This window comes from Carcharodon carcharias, chromosome 17 (assembly GCF_017639515.1).
Source record: "Carcharodon carcharias isolate sCarCar2 chromosome 17, sCarCar2.pri, whole genome shotgun sequence".
NCBI lineage: Eukaryota > Metazoa > Chordata > Chondrichthyes > Lamniformes > Lamnidae > Carcharodon > Carcharodon carcharias.
This window is the reverse complement of record NC_054483.1, coordinates 82,521,340-82,537,068: the sequence shown is the minus strand read 5'-3', so window position 1 is coordinate 82,537,068 and position 15,729 is coordinate 82,521,340. Positions and strand designations below refer to the sequence as shown.

Below are 15,729 nucleotides of genomic sequence, written 5' to 3'. Positions count from 1 at the left end.
AGTCAAATCTTTGTAATAGATTGCTCTTGTCTTTCTAAAAACCTGCCCAGAGTTTCCATTTGAGTTGATAACACTACATGGGACACGAATGTTTAAATCCTAGTCAGAATATGAATTTCAATTGATTTGACCAGATTGTCTGGAAAGAGAGAAGGTATTGAAAGAAGGGGTACTTCTAGTTCTCCCATGTATAGCTGTTGGTAAGGAAGTGACCAAAAAGAGCAACACTGATAGTGCCCATGGAGATTTCCACATGCTGCCCACACCTTCATGACTCAGAAATATATGTGAATGTGGGGGAGTGACGAATATACTCTGAAGACAGAGGGAAAATGATGGGAGAATAATATTTCTTTAAATAATGATGTTACAGAATATGTATTTAATCAGTTCGGTATGTTAAAATGGACTGAGTGAGTTATAAGTAGTGATCTGAATTTATTAAAATCCAGCTGAGGAAGGCTGGAGGCAGTGAATTGAAACGTTTTGGCAGGATGTCCACACATCACATAAGGGATGAGATTCAATTCATTGTACTTATTCATTCTAGCTTGACCTAATACTGTAATGCTTGTAACAATTGTTGGAAAAGGCACTGAGGCCAAAAATCCAGGGGTCACGATTCCAGTGGTTCTGCCAGGAATGTGCCCACCAATGCCTTTCAACACTCATCCAGCCTAGCTGAGGCTGTAATCAAAACTGATAAAGGAATTTAATGTTCAAGGCACTGATTTCCATTGTATTTCCCATATGTATCATAAATGTTAAAGTGTAAATGCTATTTAGAATATGAATTATTTTGAATCTCCGCAGCTTGAAATAATTTAGATATAATGGACTAGGGTTCCCAGTTTACAAATGCAACAAAAGTAAAACATTAACTTGCATGCAAAATATTTTTATGTTGAAACATTAATAAAACATCAAATATTAACAGCAAATGCAATGAAGCACTCTCTCCAAGAGTTCACCAGAAGCCCATTGGTCATTTAAAAAAATTTGCTTGTGCAATTGTGCTGGGAAGTGTTTGACAAAACAGTTTATTTTATTTATATTTTGTTTTCTCAATGAATCACTTTCACCTGTTTTTGGCTTTTATTTAACAATAGAGAAAATTAGAACACTGGCACAAAAAATTCTTGGGAGCAAAATTGTATTGTGCCTGAAAATGGGCACGGGTTTGCGGTGCCCGATTAACCCACCTCCATTCACTCCACTTCAGGTAGCATGCAAGCTTCATGCTGCCTACTCATTTATATGATTGCAGGATGCAGCCAGAGTTAGTTGTGCTGGAGAGTGGTGGCATGCCTGAGGAGAGTCACAAAATCATGAGAGGCACGAGTTCAAACTAGCCTGCATTAATTAAAGCCAACCTGCACCTACTAAAGGAGAGATGCATTTACACTGGAACAGACACTGAAAGTCATCCTAAGAGTGAGTTTGACCTGGAAAGAAAAGAATGGCACAACATGAACGAGAGCAGGCTCCAAGGTTCTCCAATGCAGCACTTGGTGCAGGAGGTGGACAGGAGGGCCAGTCAGACACAGCAAAGGACCTTAATGCAGTAGTGTAAGAAGGATAATGACCTCCAATGAATGGTCACGGGCAGTGAATCCAGTTTCAAATGCTACAGCAGCACAGTGTAGCAGAGCTAGTACAGGCAAATGGCAAAGGCAAACTGGAAGACAGGCACTAAGGAAATGCACAAGGGTGATTATTTGACTTTTAAATGGATGGTTTGGTTGATAATGTTGATTTGACATAGTCTCCTACTGGCTTTTATTTCAACATTGTGGCCAAGAGGAAGCTGCAATGGTCAATAACAGATGGATGGTAGGGTATGGGACTGTTGTTGGATGGGGAATTGGAGTGGTGCCCACTTTCCCAGAGTTGGCTGAACCGATCACAAACAGCCCAGCCAGAAAGAGAATGAATTTGTTTCCTCCTCCTCTAACTCCTCTTTCTCCCCCTCCTCTTCAGCTGCACACTGTATATTTGTGGCAAGGGCTTGACCTTCATGAGCCTCAGCACATTTTTCCCATCATGCTGCAGGTTAAAAGAGATATATAAAAAAAACTACAGCATTCATGACTGGAAGTAATGGTTTGAGTAGAACTGTTGAAGTGAGAACTGACTTTTCCTCTAATTTTTTTTTGTTGTTGAACACAGCCTATTCATTTAAGTGCGCGGGCCGCTTAAATATTTTTGAGTGGCCACGCAGGCACAGGAACTTAAAAAGGCCAGCATGTCTTCAGTCTGCGTGGGAATTTCCGGGCTGCTGGGCGACCACGCAGCTTAGAGATAATATTGGATTTCAACTTTTGCCACATTACCCCTTGCAAACTTTACCAACTTTAAGTAGCAATACAAGCTTCCAAGCGCATTTACTAATTCAGCAGCAACCTGTAAAAATCAATCAGCAACTAACCTGAAAGTAGCTGAGGTTCCCTTTAAATGAAAGCACTGGTGGGAATGGTTCTAGCTGCTGCTGAACACACATTAGCTATGCAAGTTTAAGACATGGTGTTAGCAGGGGCATTGAAACCAAAATGTTACCGCTAGAATCAAATCAGCATTGCAAGCTGTCTGACACCACAACCTGCCTGCCTACATACTTCCGGCACACACTCCCTACGTTCCCCCTGATGTCATCCCGCGTCAATTTCGCGTTGGCGAGCGCGCCCTGCCCCCAGCTCGCCGACAGAAAAATTCTGCTCTGTGTTTCTCTCTCCACAACTGCTCGATTTACTGAGTATTGCCAGGATTTTCTGTTTATAAAAACAAAAAAACTGCGGATGCTGGAAATCCAAAACAAAAACAAAAACAGAATTACCTGGAAAAACTCAGCAGGTCTGGCAGCATCTGTCGAAGGGTCATGAGGACTCGAAACGTCAACTCTTTTCTTCTCCGCCGATGCTGCCAGACCCGCTGAGTTTTTCCAGGTAATTCTGTTTTTGTTTTTGTTTTCTGTTTATATTGTTCATTAAATAGCCTGAATGAATGAAAAATGAAAGACAAACACTTTTAGGGCGCAATTTTATGGCCCTGACACAGCAGGGGTGGGACCGTCAAATGCGGCGAGCCATTCAAAAGTCCATTGGCTTCAGCAGGCCTGTAAAATTCCACAGCATGAGTTTAAAAATATGATAGTTATAAGTGTGGTATTTGACAGGCCTAGAAGACCAACCTAAAATTCTATTCAGAGTCTTCATTTTAATATTAAAGATGATAAAATTATATTTAATAGAGGTTGCATACAATTGTTTTATTTCCTTTTAGGCAATGCATCGCGTGCCCTTTTTGCCCACATAAGATGGGCAATGATGGCAGACACATTCTATGTTTTGATGACGTTAGGAATGCAAGGCTTCTGATAAATGTTCATTGTATCAGTCCATCGCTGTGTTGTTGATAGCTGGACCCGTTTTTGCTAGCAAGGATTTTGATGGATATAATGAAAAATCATAATGCCCTGAATTTCTTAAGTCTTCCCCACTCCTCCCCTTCCCAATTCAATGAGCTCCCAGTCCAAGCTTGATTCAAATATATAATTAGAAGACTTCAGATAATCCAGTGTAGTCATCTGTTCTTGGATGGTGCCACTTGTAGCCACTGACCCTACAACTTTAACAGCATAATCAGGAGGTTTACCAGCTAATGCATTTCGTTTCCTGCCATATTGTAGAGAACTGGAAAGTAGTAGCCTAATACTTTGATGCTACCTTGGAGGGACCAGAGTATTACACTAGCTACACTGATGTAACCTGCTGTTTATGTTTTGGGGAACACTTCACAGATTTATTTTATATTGTAATTCTCCTCTATGAAGTGAAATGGCATTGTATTATTACATTTTCTCGGTATGTTTTCACAAATGAGGATACACATTCAAGACTTTAAAATATACAGGAAAACTGAGTAGTTTACAGGAAAAGCCTGATCATGATTTTGGAGCACTGGAGTGCGTTACAAGGTTGAAACTCAATCGAGAGATTCAGATAGCATCATAAACCACAAGAGACGACGCTTGAGGAGTTCCCTGCTCATCCGAACCAAGACAGTGTGTTAAAACACCAGCCACACTCCAGATCATTGTTCCTTTTTATCATGGCTTGATATCATATAGTATTTTTTAAGTGTTTGGAGCTTTATTATTGGTGTTTGTATCATCTATTACTGGCACTCACTAACCACTGTCGTTACGGCTGCTGACTGTTTTTGTGATGATCTGTGTCCTGAGACGGGAAGTGGCAATGTTTTACAACATTATGACAGTCAACTGCTGTTGTGATAGAGACAGATGAAGGAAGAGAGGATTTCCACTGAGCAACAATACACTCTGTTTTGGCAACAACAGTTCTGTGATTATAAGATATATTTTAGGAAGGAAGAGGAACAAATCAAGAATAAGCTGATTAAGAGTGCTATTATTAAAAATATACTACCCTTCTGAGTGGATTTCTCAATGAGCAGTGTGCCAGCACAATGTGATTTTAACCTTTGAATATTTTGAAAACCATGGCGACCTGTAGTTTTCTGATATCCAGTTGGTTCATTGGCTAAAGGCCAGAGGGAAGACTTGTTCCCTGTGATCTGATTGGCCCATTGCTGAGGAGGTGTTAAAGTGTACGGTGGGACATGATTTCCTCTGGTTCTATGTTTTAGTACCATCATAAACACAATAGCAAACATTATCTCTGCTCTTTTAGAATAAATTTATAATTTGGCTAGAACAGCTTGCTTCTATGTTTATACTGTTCCTAAAGCACAGGTTTAGAGGAAGTGTCTTGATTTGCTTGTTTATGTTTGGGTCACGGAATCTCTCTGCACAATGTTAATAATTGGCAGTCATTTTTAAAGATTTTCAGGCAGTGCTTTTACATGCACTGGCTTTATTAGCCTTGTTATCAATTGCATAAATTGATGCAAAATATTCCCACACATAAGATTCTTGTCATTTATTTGCATAACAGCTAGACTTAGTGAGTCTGTGTACAACTGATGTTGGAAGGCCTGTAAACTGTTGAAGAAATCCAACATTTGAAGTTAGGATGCCACAGTTGTGAGACTTGCACTCTGACTGTTGCTTTAGATACTTTTTATAATTTGTCTTATACAAATTTATCATTATTTCTAATGAAATTTGTAATTAATTATTCATTTAATAAATTCTATTGGCATTTTATAAGTTTATCGATTTGCACTTACAGTGCAAAGAATTCTGCCATGTTTTCCTGATTCCCCCATTTTTCAGTAGCTGGACATTAGGCCTATGATCCCATTTCTTATCTTTATACGAAAACTGGCCTAGAATTTCCTCAAAATAACTTACACAATTGTTGTACCTTTAAAAAAAATTGTTGCAGCAGTCAGCAGGTTCTGGAAGGAGTTAGAAAAGAGTTACACGCAAGTTTCCAGTCTGCTCATTTATGTATCGCTTGTTGTAAAACCAGTGTAAAATGGCTGTAAGCACTGAACTGCTTGGACAGTTTTATGCAATCTTTGTGCACTCTTCCTGCAACAAACTAGGGGCAAACAGGTAAGAGGAGTGCTTGACTTTTTCATTTCACTCTCAAATAACTTAATTGCATGTTGTGGCAATATTTTCAATGTACTTGTAAGGAATTGAGACCAGTGAAGCACCCTCTGCACCCAAAGGGCAACAAGTTAGATGAGATGAAACGCAACTTAATTCATTCAGACCTTCAAGCATTATTGGAGACCATTGAAGGTAGGATGAGCAGAATGCTGAATGTGACAGCCACCAAGTCGCACAGAATTATTACTTGTACTGCCTAGCGTGGTTAGCATTGGCATTGACTTACATTTCCCTCACCCCAGGACTGCAGAACATTGTTGGAATAAGATACTCATTCTCAGTGGGACAGGCAAGGCAAAGCATTAGTCGTCGCTGCCTTATCTTCTTTCCTCATTGTTGGTAGAAGAACACTCATCATGCTCTTACTCAAAACTTGCACAACTGAAATCTCCATAATATTATGTTGTAAAGAATTAAAAAGCACAGGAAAAGGCTGCTCTGCTTCACACATTCTTGCTGGTGCTTTTGCTCCATATGAAACTCCTCTCACCTTACTTCATTTCACATTGGGCAGAATTTTACGAGTCGGCGAGTGGGGGCGGGGCCCATTCGCCGACACGTAAAATGACACGCGGTGACTTCGGGGGGACTCCCAACGTCACCATGCCCCATTTAAATTTTCAGGAAAGCGGAGGCGCAGCAAAATCAGCTGCAAGCCCGCCGACCTGTCAATGGCCAATTGAAGCCATTGACAGAGTCAATTAAATAATTAAAGGACCTGCCGTCCAACCTTAAGGTTGGTGGGCAGGCCAGGAGTCCTGGCAGCACCTTATCCACGGGCGGGATGAGGTTTCACGTAGGCTTTAAAAAATTTAAATAAAGGTTTTGTAAAAATTATGGACATGTTCCAACTCATGTGATATTGTCACATGGGGGAACATGTAAGGCAAATTTTATTTTTCTATTTGTCTTTTTCACATTTAGAGCCGATCTCCCTGAGGCTGCACTTAGCCTCAGGGAGATGAGTGCACTCTTTCGTGCGCATGTGCGAATTTTGGGATTCCCCTCCCCCGCCCGCACAGGGAGTAAAATGGCGGTGTGCCTCCAATTGGGGGCGCCGATCGGAAGCGTGCCTGTACGTGCCCGCCCATCAACCTCTCCCCCGACGGGGGGAAACTTCAGCCCATTGTTACCATATCACTGAAAAGAGAGAAATGTTGCAGAAGCTTCTCATCTTGCACTCATCAGGAAAAATCAAGGATGCCAAATTTCACATGACCACAACAATAGATTGGAGAACCCCAGCATCATAGATGCCAGTCTTCAGCCAATTTGATTCACTCCACGTGATATCAAGAAATGGCTGAAGGCACTGGATGCTGTAAAGTCTATGGGCCTGGACAATATTCTGGCAAAAGTACTGAAGACTTGTGCTCCAAAACTTGCCATGCCCCTAGCCAAGTTGTTCCAGTACAGCTACAACACAGACATATCCCTGGAATGTGGAAAATTGCCCAGGTATGTCCTGTATACAAAAAGCAGGACAAATCCAATCCAGCCAATTACCACCCCATCAGTCTACTCTCAATCATCAGCACAGTAATGGAAGGGGTTTTTGACATGCTATCATACAACACTTACTTGCTTAGCAATAACCTGTTCATTGATGCTCAGTTTGGGTTCTACTACAGTCATTAATCTACTGACCTGATTTTGGCCTTGGTTCAAACATGGACAACAGTGCTGAACTCCAGAGGTGAGGTGAGAGTGACTACCCTTGACATCAAGGGAGAACTTGGCCAAGTATGGCATCAAGGATCTCGAGCAAAACTAGAGTCAATGGGAATCAGGGGGGAAACTCTGTGTTGGTTGGAGTCATACCTAGCACAAAGGAAGATGGTTGTGGTTGTTTTAGGTCAATCATCTCAGTTCCAGGACATTACCACAGGAGTTCCTCAGGGTAGTGTTCTAGGCCCAACCATCTTCAGCTATTTCATCAATGACCTTTCCATCATAAGATCAGAAGTGGGGATGTTCACTAATGATTGTACAATGTTCAGTACCATTCGCAACTCCTCAGATAGTGAAGCAGTTCATGTCCAAATGCAGCAGGACCTAGTTAATATCCAGGCTTGGGCTGACAAGTGGCATGTAACATTCAAGCCACACAAGTGCCAGGCAATGACCATCTAACCATCTCCCTATGACATTCAATGGCATTACAATCGCTGAATTCCCCACTATCAACATCCTGGGGATTACCGTTGACCAGAAACTGAACTGGACTATCCACATAAATATTGTGGTTACAAGAGCAGGTGAGAGGCTAGAAATCCTGCGGTGAGTAATTCACCTCCTGACTGCCCAAAGCCTGTCCATTATCTACACGGCACAAGTCAGGAGTGTGACTGCCTACTTGTCTGGATGGGTGCAGCCTCCACAACACTCAAGAAGCTTGACACCATCCAGGACAAAGCAGCCCACTTGATTGGCACCCCATCCACAAAAATCCATTCCTTCCATCACCGACATACAGTAGCAGCAGTCTGTACCATCTACAAGATGCACTGTAGGAACTCATCATGCCTCATTAGACAATGAAGTGAAATGAAATAAGGTGAGAGGAGGTTCATGTAGAGCAAAAGCACCAGCAAGAATGTGTGGAGCAGAGCAGCCTTTTCCTGTGCTTTTTAATTTTTTACAACATAATATTATGGAGATTTCAGTTGTGTAAGTTTAGAGTAAGAGAGTAATGAGTGTGCTTGTACCAACAATGAGAAAAGAAGATAAGGCAGCGATGACTAATGCTTTGCCTTGCCTGTCCCACTGAGAATGAGTATCTTATTCCAACAATGTTCTGCAGTCCTGGGGTGAGGAAGATGGAAGTCAATGCTAATGCTACGCTAGGCAGTACAAGTAATAATTTTGTGCGACTTGGTGGCTGTCACATTCAGCATTCTGATCGTCCAACCTTCAATGGTCTCCCAAACCCATGACCGCCACCATCTAGAAGGACAAGGGAAGCAGATTGATGGGAACACCACCACCTGGAAGTTCCCCTTCAAGTCACTCACCATCCTGACTTGGAAATATATCGCTGTTCCTTCACTGTCACTGAGTCAAAGTCCTGGAACTCCCTTCCTAACAGCACTTTGGGTGTACCTACACCACAAGGGCTGCAGCGGTTCAAGAAGATAGCTCACCATCATCTTCTCAAGGGCAATTAGGGATGGGCAGTAAATGCTGGCCTAGTTGCCGATGGCCACATCCCATGAATGAATTAAACTGAAGATTTTGAAAGATGAGCTGCTTGCAGTAGGTAACTGATGAGTTCTTCCAGACTAATTCACATAAGTTTATTTCATTTGCAGCTGTGGTTACTGTTCTCTTCATTGATCTCAACCCTTGGTTTTAGGAGTGTATTAACTTTGGTTATGAGTTTCATGAATTGTGAATGAATATAAATAGCTGCCTCCTTGTACTTGTATGACATAAACAAAATGTTTTGCTGCAAAGGACATATATTTTCTTTAGAAAATCTGGAAGGATGCTATCTGCTCCCAACATGTGCACCAGGAAATGTCAATGAGCACCTTCTTTTATAAAGATCATTAGAATTAACATATTGGGTGGAACTTAATTAATCCTGCCGGATGGTGGGGAGGGGTGGGGGGTGGGGGGGGGTGGGGGGGGGGGGGGGGGGGGGGGGGGGGGGGGGGGTTGGGGGGGGGGGGGGGTGGCGTGAGCAGGAAATTTGGAGGAGAGTACCACTAATTCCCAGCCTTGGCAAAACTGTCCCCAATTAAATCAGGAGCGGGAAGGGCAATGCGGGAATCCTGCCTGCTGGTGCTGAGATGCCAATTAGGCTCATTAATGAGTCACTTGACACCAGTGAAGAACTTGAGAGAAAGAGATCGGAGTGAGGACTTACAAAGGGCTTTGGACAGAGTAGATAGGGAGAAAATGTTTCTGCTCGTAAATGGATCAAGAACCAGAGGGCACAGTTTTAAAGTGTTTTGCAAAAGAAGCAAATGTAGAATGAGAAAAAACTTCTACACAGCGAGTAGATAGGGTTTGGAACACACTGCCTGGAAGTGTGGCGGAGGCAGGTTCGATTGAGGCATTCAAGAGGGTATTGGATGATTATTTAAATAGAAACAATGTGCAGGGTTATGGGGAAAAGGCAGGAGATTGGCACTAAGTTAAAATACTCAGAGAGCTGGTGCAGACACGACAGGCCGAATGGCCTCCTTCTGCACCATAACAATTCTGTGAACTATGCCTGAACCCATCAGAATTCAATGGCAGCTCAGGAATTTTATGGGATTCACACAGGTCTCCCCTGGCTCCCGAAGCCTGCCCAGCAAACACTGCCATGGTTGCCTACAGCCGTGTGTGGGGGGCTGGTGAAGTTGCGGGGGGGATGTGGCGAAGGGGGGTGTCCCTCGATGACAGGCATTCATTGCCCAATTGAGAGAATTGGCTCTGGGAAAGGGGGAGCTGCTGAAAACCACGCTCTTGACTTTGCTTCTGTCGCCCCTTGCCACCCCATCCATCAACCTGCTCCCTGTGATCTCCTTCCCACCCCTCTCACCTGTGTCCAGAGACTCAGTGGTGATCTTCAGGTGGCCTTGGAGCATTTCCAGCAGCAGCCACTGTTCCCAGTGGTGCTGTTGGCGGAGTTGCTGGCTTCTCATTGGCAGGCTGCTCTCGGGGTTGGTATCTCCATCCCAGAAGGACTTGATTGGAAGGCCTCTCGCTGGCCAATTTTTGTGCATGAGGGCACTTAAGTCATGTTGAGCCTCCCCATGAGAGCAATTAGGGGCTCTCACTGGTTCTTCAGCCAGTAGGCGTGACCCATCACTAGAACTATCCCTGGTCTGCAAAATACCAAGCAGATCATTGTTGACTAGTATGCTGGGTAAGAGTGGAGGTAGATGTGGGACACATTTTGGGGATCAGGCCTATATGCTATATCCTGGACTTCCAAAAGGAACATTTTCTTTTCTTTTTATAGTTTGTTGATGTTTTACAAAAGATTGTTTTGCTTTCTATGCCCCCTTTGAAATGGCACACCACACAACAATATGTGATCTTCTTTGGCAGGTGGGTACTTGTGATGCAACCTTGGTGCTGCAGGTGCCCATTCATCATACTTAAGTTATAGGATCAGCCCCACTTTTGCCAAGTAGAATGAGTGTTTAAGGTTTTGGGCTGACGTACTAGGGCTTACCCCGGGATACCGGCCCCACAGGATTTTGCCCCCATATGTTTAGTCCACGTACTGATCACATTTGTCAAAATTCCGTGGTTTTTTTCTTCGTTGTTAGTTTTCTCCCACCTCTTGAAGATGTTGACTCCTTGCAGGGGTATGACTCCTCACTATTTCACCCAAGTGATTATTATTTGTGTTTATGCCTTTGAAGTGCATGTTCGCTGCATTTCCAAATATAGTAGCAGGGCAATGGGACTGTTGTATCATAATGTGACTGGCTGCCTCAGGAGTAACAGCAGAAGGTTTCTAACAATATAAATAACAGGAAATGCATTGTCCATCATTATAATACATCCACCTATTCAACATCAGTTCAGACATAATGAATGTCAAAATACCTTCTTGTGGTAAATTCCAGCTGTGGCCAGTGGCAGGAAGGAGTTGGCCAAACAGCTCTGTACCTGCTTTTCTGCCCAGCACAGGGAGCTATGTAACCCAGAGAAACGTTGCTATTCCTCCTGAATTTTTTATGCGCTCAATTAAAAAGAATAATTAAATTGGTAAAGTTATTATTGTAGATTTACAGCAAGAGATTATTTCATCTTGAATCATACCGTATGTACCTGATCCAGGAGTTTGTCAGTGGCAATGTATTCAATGCGCTGTTTATGAACTTTGCATTGTATGTAGTCATGTGTTTAACTATCCCATGCTTTTCCTGTTCTGCAGTGTGCTTTTTGCTGAAAACTACACAGAGACACACTACCTGCTTGATGGCAGTGCCGTCACAAACACACGGAATCATACGGTAAGTAATTGAAATCTCTTGTTTGCGAATAATAAAACCATGTTGCTGTGTTTTAAGTACAGTTGCTGAACTGGACAAAGCCAGCGTTGTTAGTGCTGTCAATCAAAAGCTATCCATATTAACCAATTAAATTCAACATAGCTCACAATCCTGCTCTGATCCTTGATAATCTCTTAATTTGTTAATAATGCCCAGACTGAGAGTTTACTTGAAAAACAAAGGGTCAGATATATATATATTGAGGAGTGCTTGACGTTCAAACTTGCATGCCAGTGTTAGTTTCATTTGATCCTGTTTGAGCCACCACAGCAATTACTTCATAATAATGAAGAGTTCACTTCTCAAGCAGATAGAAGATGATTTACCCATGCTTGACCCTGCTTGAACTGCTCCTTACGGCTGCCTGATGACATTTATGGAGTTGGAGTTGGTTGAGGCCATCCTGCTGTCTCAGTGAAAAGACTTAAAAGAGTGGGGCAACCGTGAACACTGATATAAACATCTCTGATTTGGAAGTCGCATAGCACAGTTTATTTTCTTAAGCCTAGCCTTGCTGTTAATAAATCGTCTTTATTTTTGGTTTTACTCTTAACACCCTTGGAGAAACTTGATTCTGTTTCATTTCAAATGTTGGCTGACAAATGAGACACGATTACTTAGAGCAGACACATGAATTGTAATTGCTGTTTGCGTATCAAGAGTATTTTTTTTCTCAAGCACTGTTGGTTTGACATGTCACTGCTGCATTCAAGATGTTCAATGTTGAATTTACTGGGTAAGTGCACTGTGTGCTGCGGTGCAACTACTGCCATAGAGCGTGTGAGCACTGATCGATGTTGATTTTGCTGACCTCAGCAGGCTTCACTATCCTTGGGTTAGGGAGAGAGAAAAAATCAAGCCGCGTTCTCACTTTTGATTGCGTTTTGGTGACTCTGCTGAAAAGTGCGCTTATGTGTGCAACCTGCGAGATTAGGTTTCTATTCAGGTGTGATGACTTCCAAGGATAAATAGCCTGCTGACATTTAGGCCTGGAGTTTCAACTTTGAGACGGGAATTATGAGCTGGGCTGTTTTGCGGCATTAGCTGCCATAAAAACAGGTAAGTTTAAAGGCCCAGGCACTTTCAAGGCAGGGAGAAGGTAGGTTTGTAAGGTGAGTGGGTAGGATTTGAGGATTTCGGGTGGTGGTGTGGTGGTGGTGGTGGGGGGGCGTGATGTGGGGGGTGGTGGGGGGGGGGAGTTGGTCAGTCGGAGGTTGTGCAGTTGTGAGGGGGGTTGTGCAGTTGGGGGTTGGGTGTGTGCAGACAGCGGTGGGGGGGTAGGGGCCTAACATTGAGGGGTCGGAGGATGTATTCGGGGGTGGAGGGGATGGGGGTGGGGTAGATGGGGGGTCCCTTGTGGGTGCCGGCAGGCTGTGGGGCGGGTCCTGAAACTGGTTAGAAGGGCAAGGGGGGGTCACGTGGGGGTGTAATTGATAGTGGGGGTAGTTAGGGATCCCATGGGGGAGGTTGGTGGAATTCACTATATTAGTTACCAGAAGCTAAAAGTGGTTTTAATTCTTCCAACTTTTTCTGCGTAACTATTGCAGTAAGACAGTCGGAACTATCTGAACTTTGTGATTTAAATTGCAACTTTGGATGGTTCCCAGTGCAGGGTTAGTTGCCCATTGGAAGTTTGAACTTGCTAGGTAATTGCCATGCAATCCTTACCTGGGAACCTTCGGGAGGTGGAGGTGGGGATGGTTGGAGGGTAGGGGGGTAGGGCGTACCCCTGCACATCCTTGGGATACCTCCCCTTCCCCAGTTACACTGCCCTGCTGCTCAGAAGTTATGGACCAAGATGTTTATCTCGTATTTGTTCATCATGGATAATGTGCTGCAGGTGTCCAGACCACATGTGCTGGACCACAGTATCGAACCTGCAGCCTTGACATCGGGTCCATCAAAGCGCAGGTAACTCACTCCTGTGTACACTTAAATATTTCTATTTTATTTAGCACTTGTTTCATTGGTGGACAAGCTATCAATCAGAACACTGAGATCTGAAGGTATATTAATTGAGCTGAAAATTAATTGAATTATGAAAATAAACTTTACATACGGTCCCATAGCTCCATGGTATGCAGCTATGAACACAGAACCTTGTATATCCATGCAAAAGAACATTACGGGCAGAATGTTCCCCCCAGAATTAAGGCCCGCCCAGCGTGATGTCTGCACGGAAGTGCTATGCGCTCCCTGTGCAGGCGGGGTGGGATTCCCTCAGCCGAGAGTACACATGAAAGAGCGCACTCATCTCCCTGAGGCTAAGTGCTGCCTCAGGGAGATCGGCTCCACATTAAAAACTCTGAAAAATAGAAAAAAAAATTCCCTGACATGTTCCCTCATATGACACTGTCACATGAGGTGGGACATCTCGATAACTTTTACATACACTTTAATCACATGGGATGAGGTTTCATGCTTTTTCTAATGCCCGCCAGGGTTCCTGGCCTGCCCGCCAACCTTAAGGTTGGACAGGCAGGTCCATTCATTAGTTTAATGGCTATCAATGGCCTCAATTGGCCATTGACAGGTCGGCAGGTGCACAGCTGATTTTGCTGTGCCCTCACCTACCTGAGAATTTAAATGGGGCGGGGTGACATTGGGAGTTTCACCCGATGTCACCGTGCGTCATTTTACATGTCGGCAAGTGGGCCCCGTCCCCCACTCGCCAACCGGAAAATCCTGGCCTACATTTCATGGAATAAATGCTTGAAATGGGCAATGCCTTATGATATAGGTCATAAATCTGCTAGTGATTTTAATGTGATGATGTTCTGGATAATTCAAATTAAAAGTAAAGAAAAATGTTGCTTTGTTTTTCTGACTTGTGCCTTGTGGAAAGGTTATGGGGAGTCAGGAAGTGAATCCCTCACAATAGAACACCAAACATTTGACCTGCTCTTGTCATCAGAGTGTTGAAAAAAAATGGTCCAGTTAAGTTTCTGGTCAATAGTTGACCCCAGAATGTTGACTGTGGGGCACTCAATGGGAATGCCATTGAACATCAAGGGGAGGTGGTTAGATTTTCTCTTGTTGGAGATGGACATTGCCTGGCATGTGCGTGGAGTGAATATTACTTGCCAAGCCTGAACTTATCCTGGGTAAGGGCAAGGACTGCTTCATTATCAGAGCAGTTATGAACAGAGATGAACACTGTGTAATCATCAGCGCAAGTCCCCACTTCTGACCTTATGATGGAGGGAAGGTTACTGATAAAGCAGCTGAAGCTGGTTGGGTCTAGGACACTGTCCTGAGGATTTCCTGCAGCAATGGCCTGGGGTTGGGATGTTTGGCCTCCAGCAGCCATCTTCTCTTGTGCTTGGTATAACTCTAGCCAGTGGAGAGCTTTTCCCCTGATTTCCATTGATTTCAGTTTCACTCGAGCTCCCTGATGCCACAGTCTGTCGAATGCTGTCTTGATGTTAAGGGCATTCACTCTTGACTCAGCTCTTTTGTCTATGTTTGGATTAAGGCTGTAATGCGGTCTGGATCCATGTGGTCCTTGCAAAATCCAACCTAGGCTTCGATGAGCTCAAACAATCCTGACTTGGAATTATATTGCCCTTCCTTCACTGTTGCTGGATCAAAATACTACATCTCCCTCCCTAGCAGCATTGTGGATGTATCTACCCACATGGACTGCAGCCGTTCAGGAAGGTCACCACCGCCTACTTGAGGGCAATTAGGGATGGACTAAATGCTGGTCTTGCCAACATCCTAAGAACAAATAAAAAAGCTGCAAAGATTTAATCTGATCCATTGGTTGTGGGTTGGTTATGAATCACAGTGATTAATCAGCACTTGAATAATGGTACCCGCCTGTGACGATACAGCAGAAAATAGTATTGGCAATCTTTAGCTCAACTGTCTTATGGACTTTTACTGCCACAGAATGGTGGTGACAACAAAATATTTGTTGTTTAAAGCCTTTGTCCTCAACAGAGATCTCCATAAGTGGACAAAGGATTTAGTCGACAAAGCTATTGTTGTCACCATCCTTCTCTATGGCAGTGAGACATGGGTCACCTACCAAAGACACCTCCGAGTACTGGAGCATTCCCACCAGCACTGTCTCCACAGCATATTCAAAATCAAGCAGGAAGACAGGCAAACAAACTCTAGCAT

The 15,729-nt window shown here is 43.5% G+C and overlaps 1 protein-coding gene across 3 annotated transcripts in view; it reads left to right on the top strand.

Annotated features, from left to right (window-relative positions):
• The window catches only part of LOC121290177 (disintegrin and metalloproteinase domain-containing protein 12-like), a 450,435-nt gene that overhangs the window by 244,289 nt on the left and 190,417 nt on the right, over positions 1–15,729 (top strand). For all 3 annotated transcript variants that reach the window (XM_041210433.1, XM_041210431.1, XM_041210430.1), the window contains exon 4: positions 11,484–11,562. In XM_041210433.1, coding sequence (XP_041066367.1) covers positions 11,484–11,562 — 79 coding nt within the window. The remainder of the gene's footprint in view (positions 1–11,483; positions 11,563–15,729) is intronic.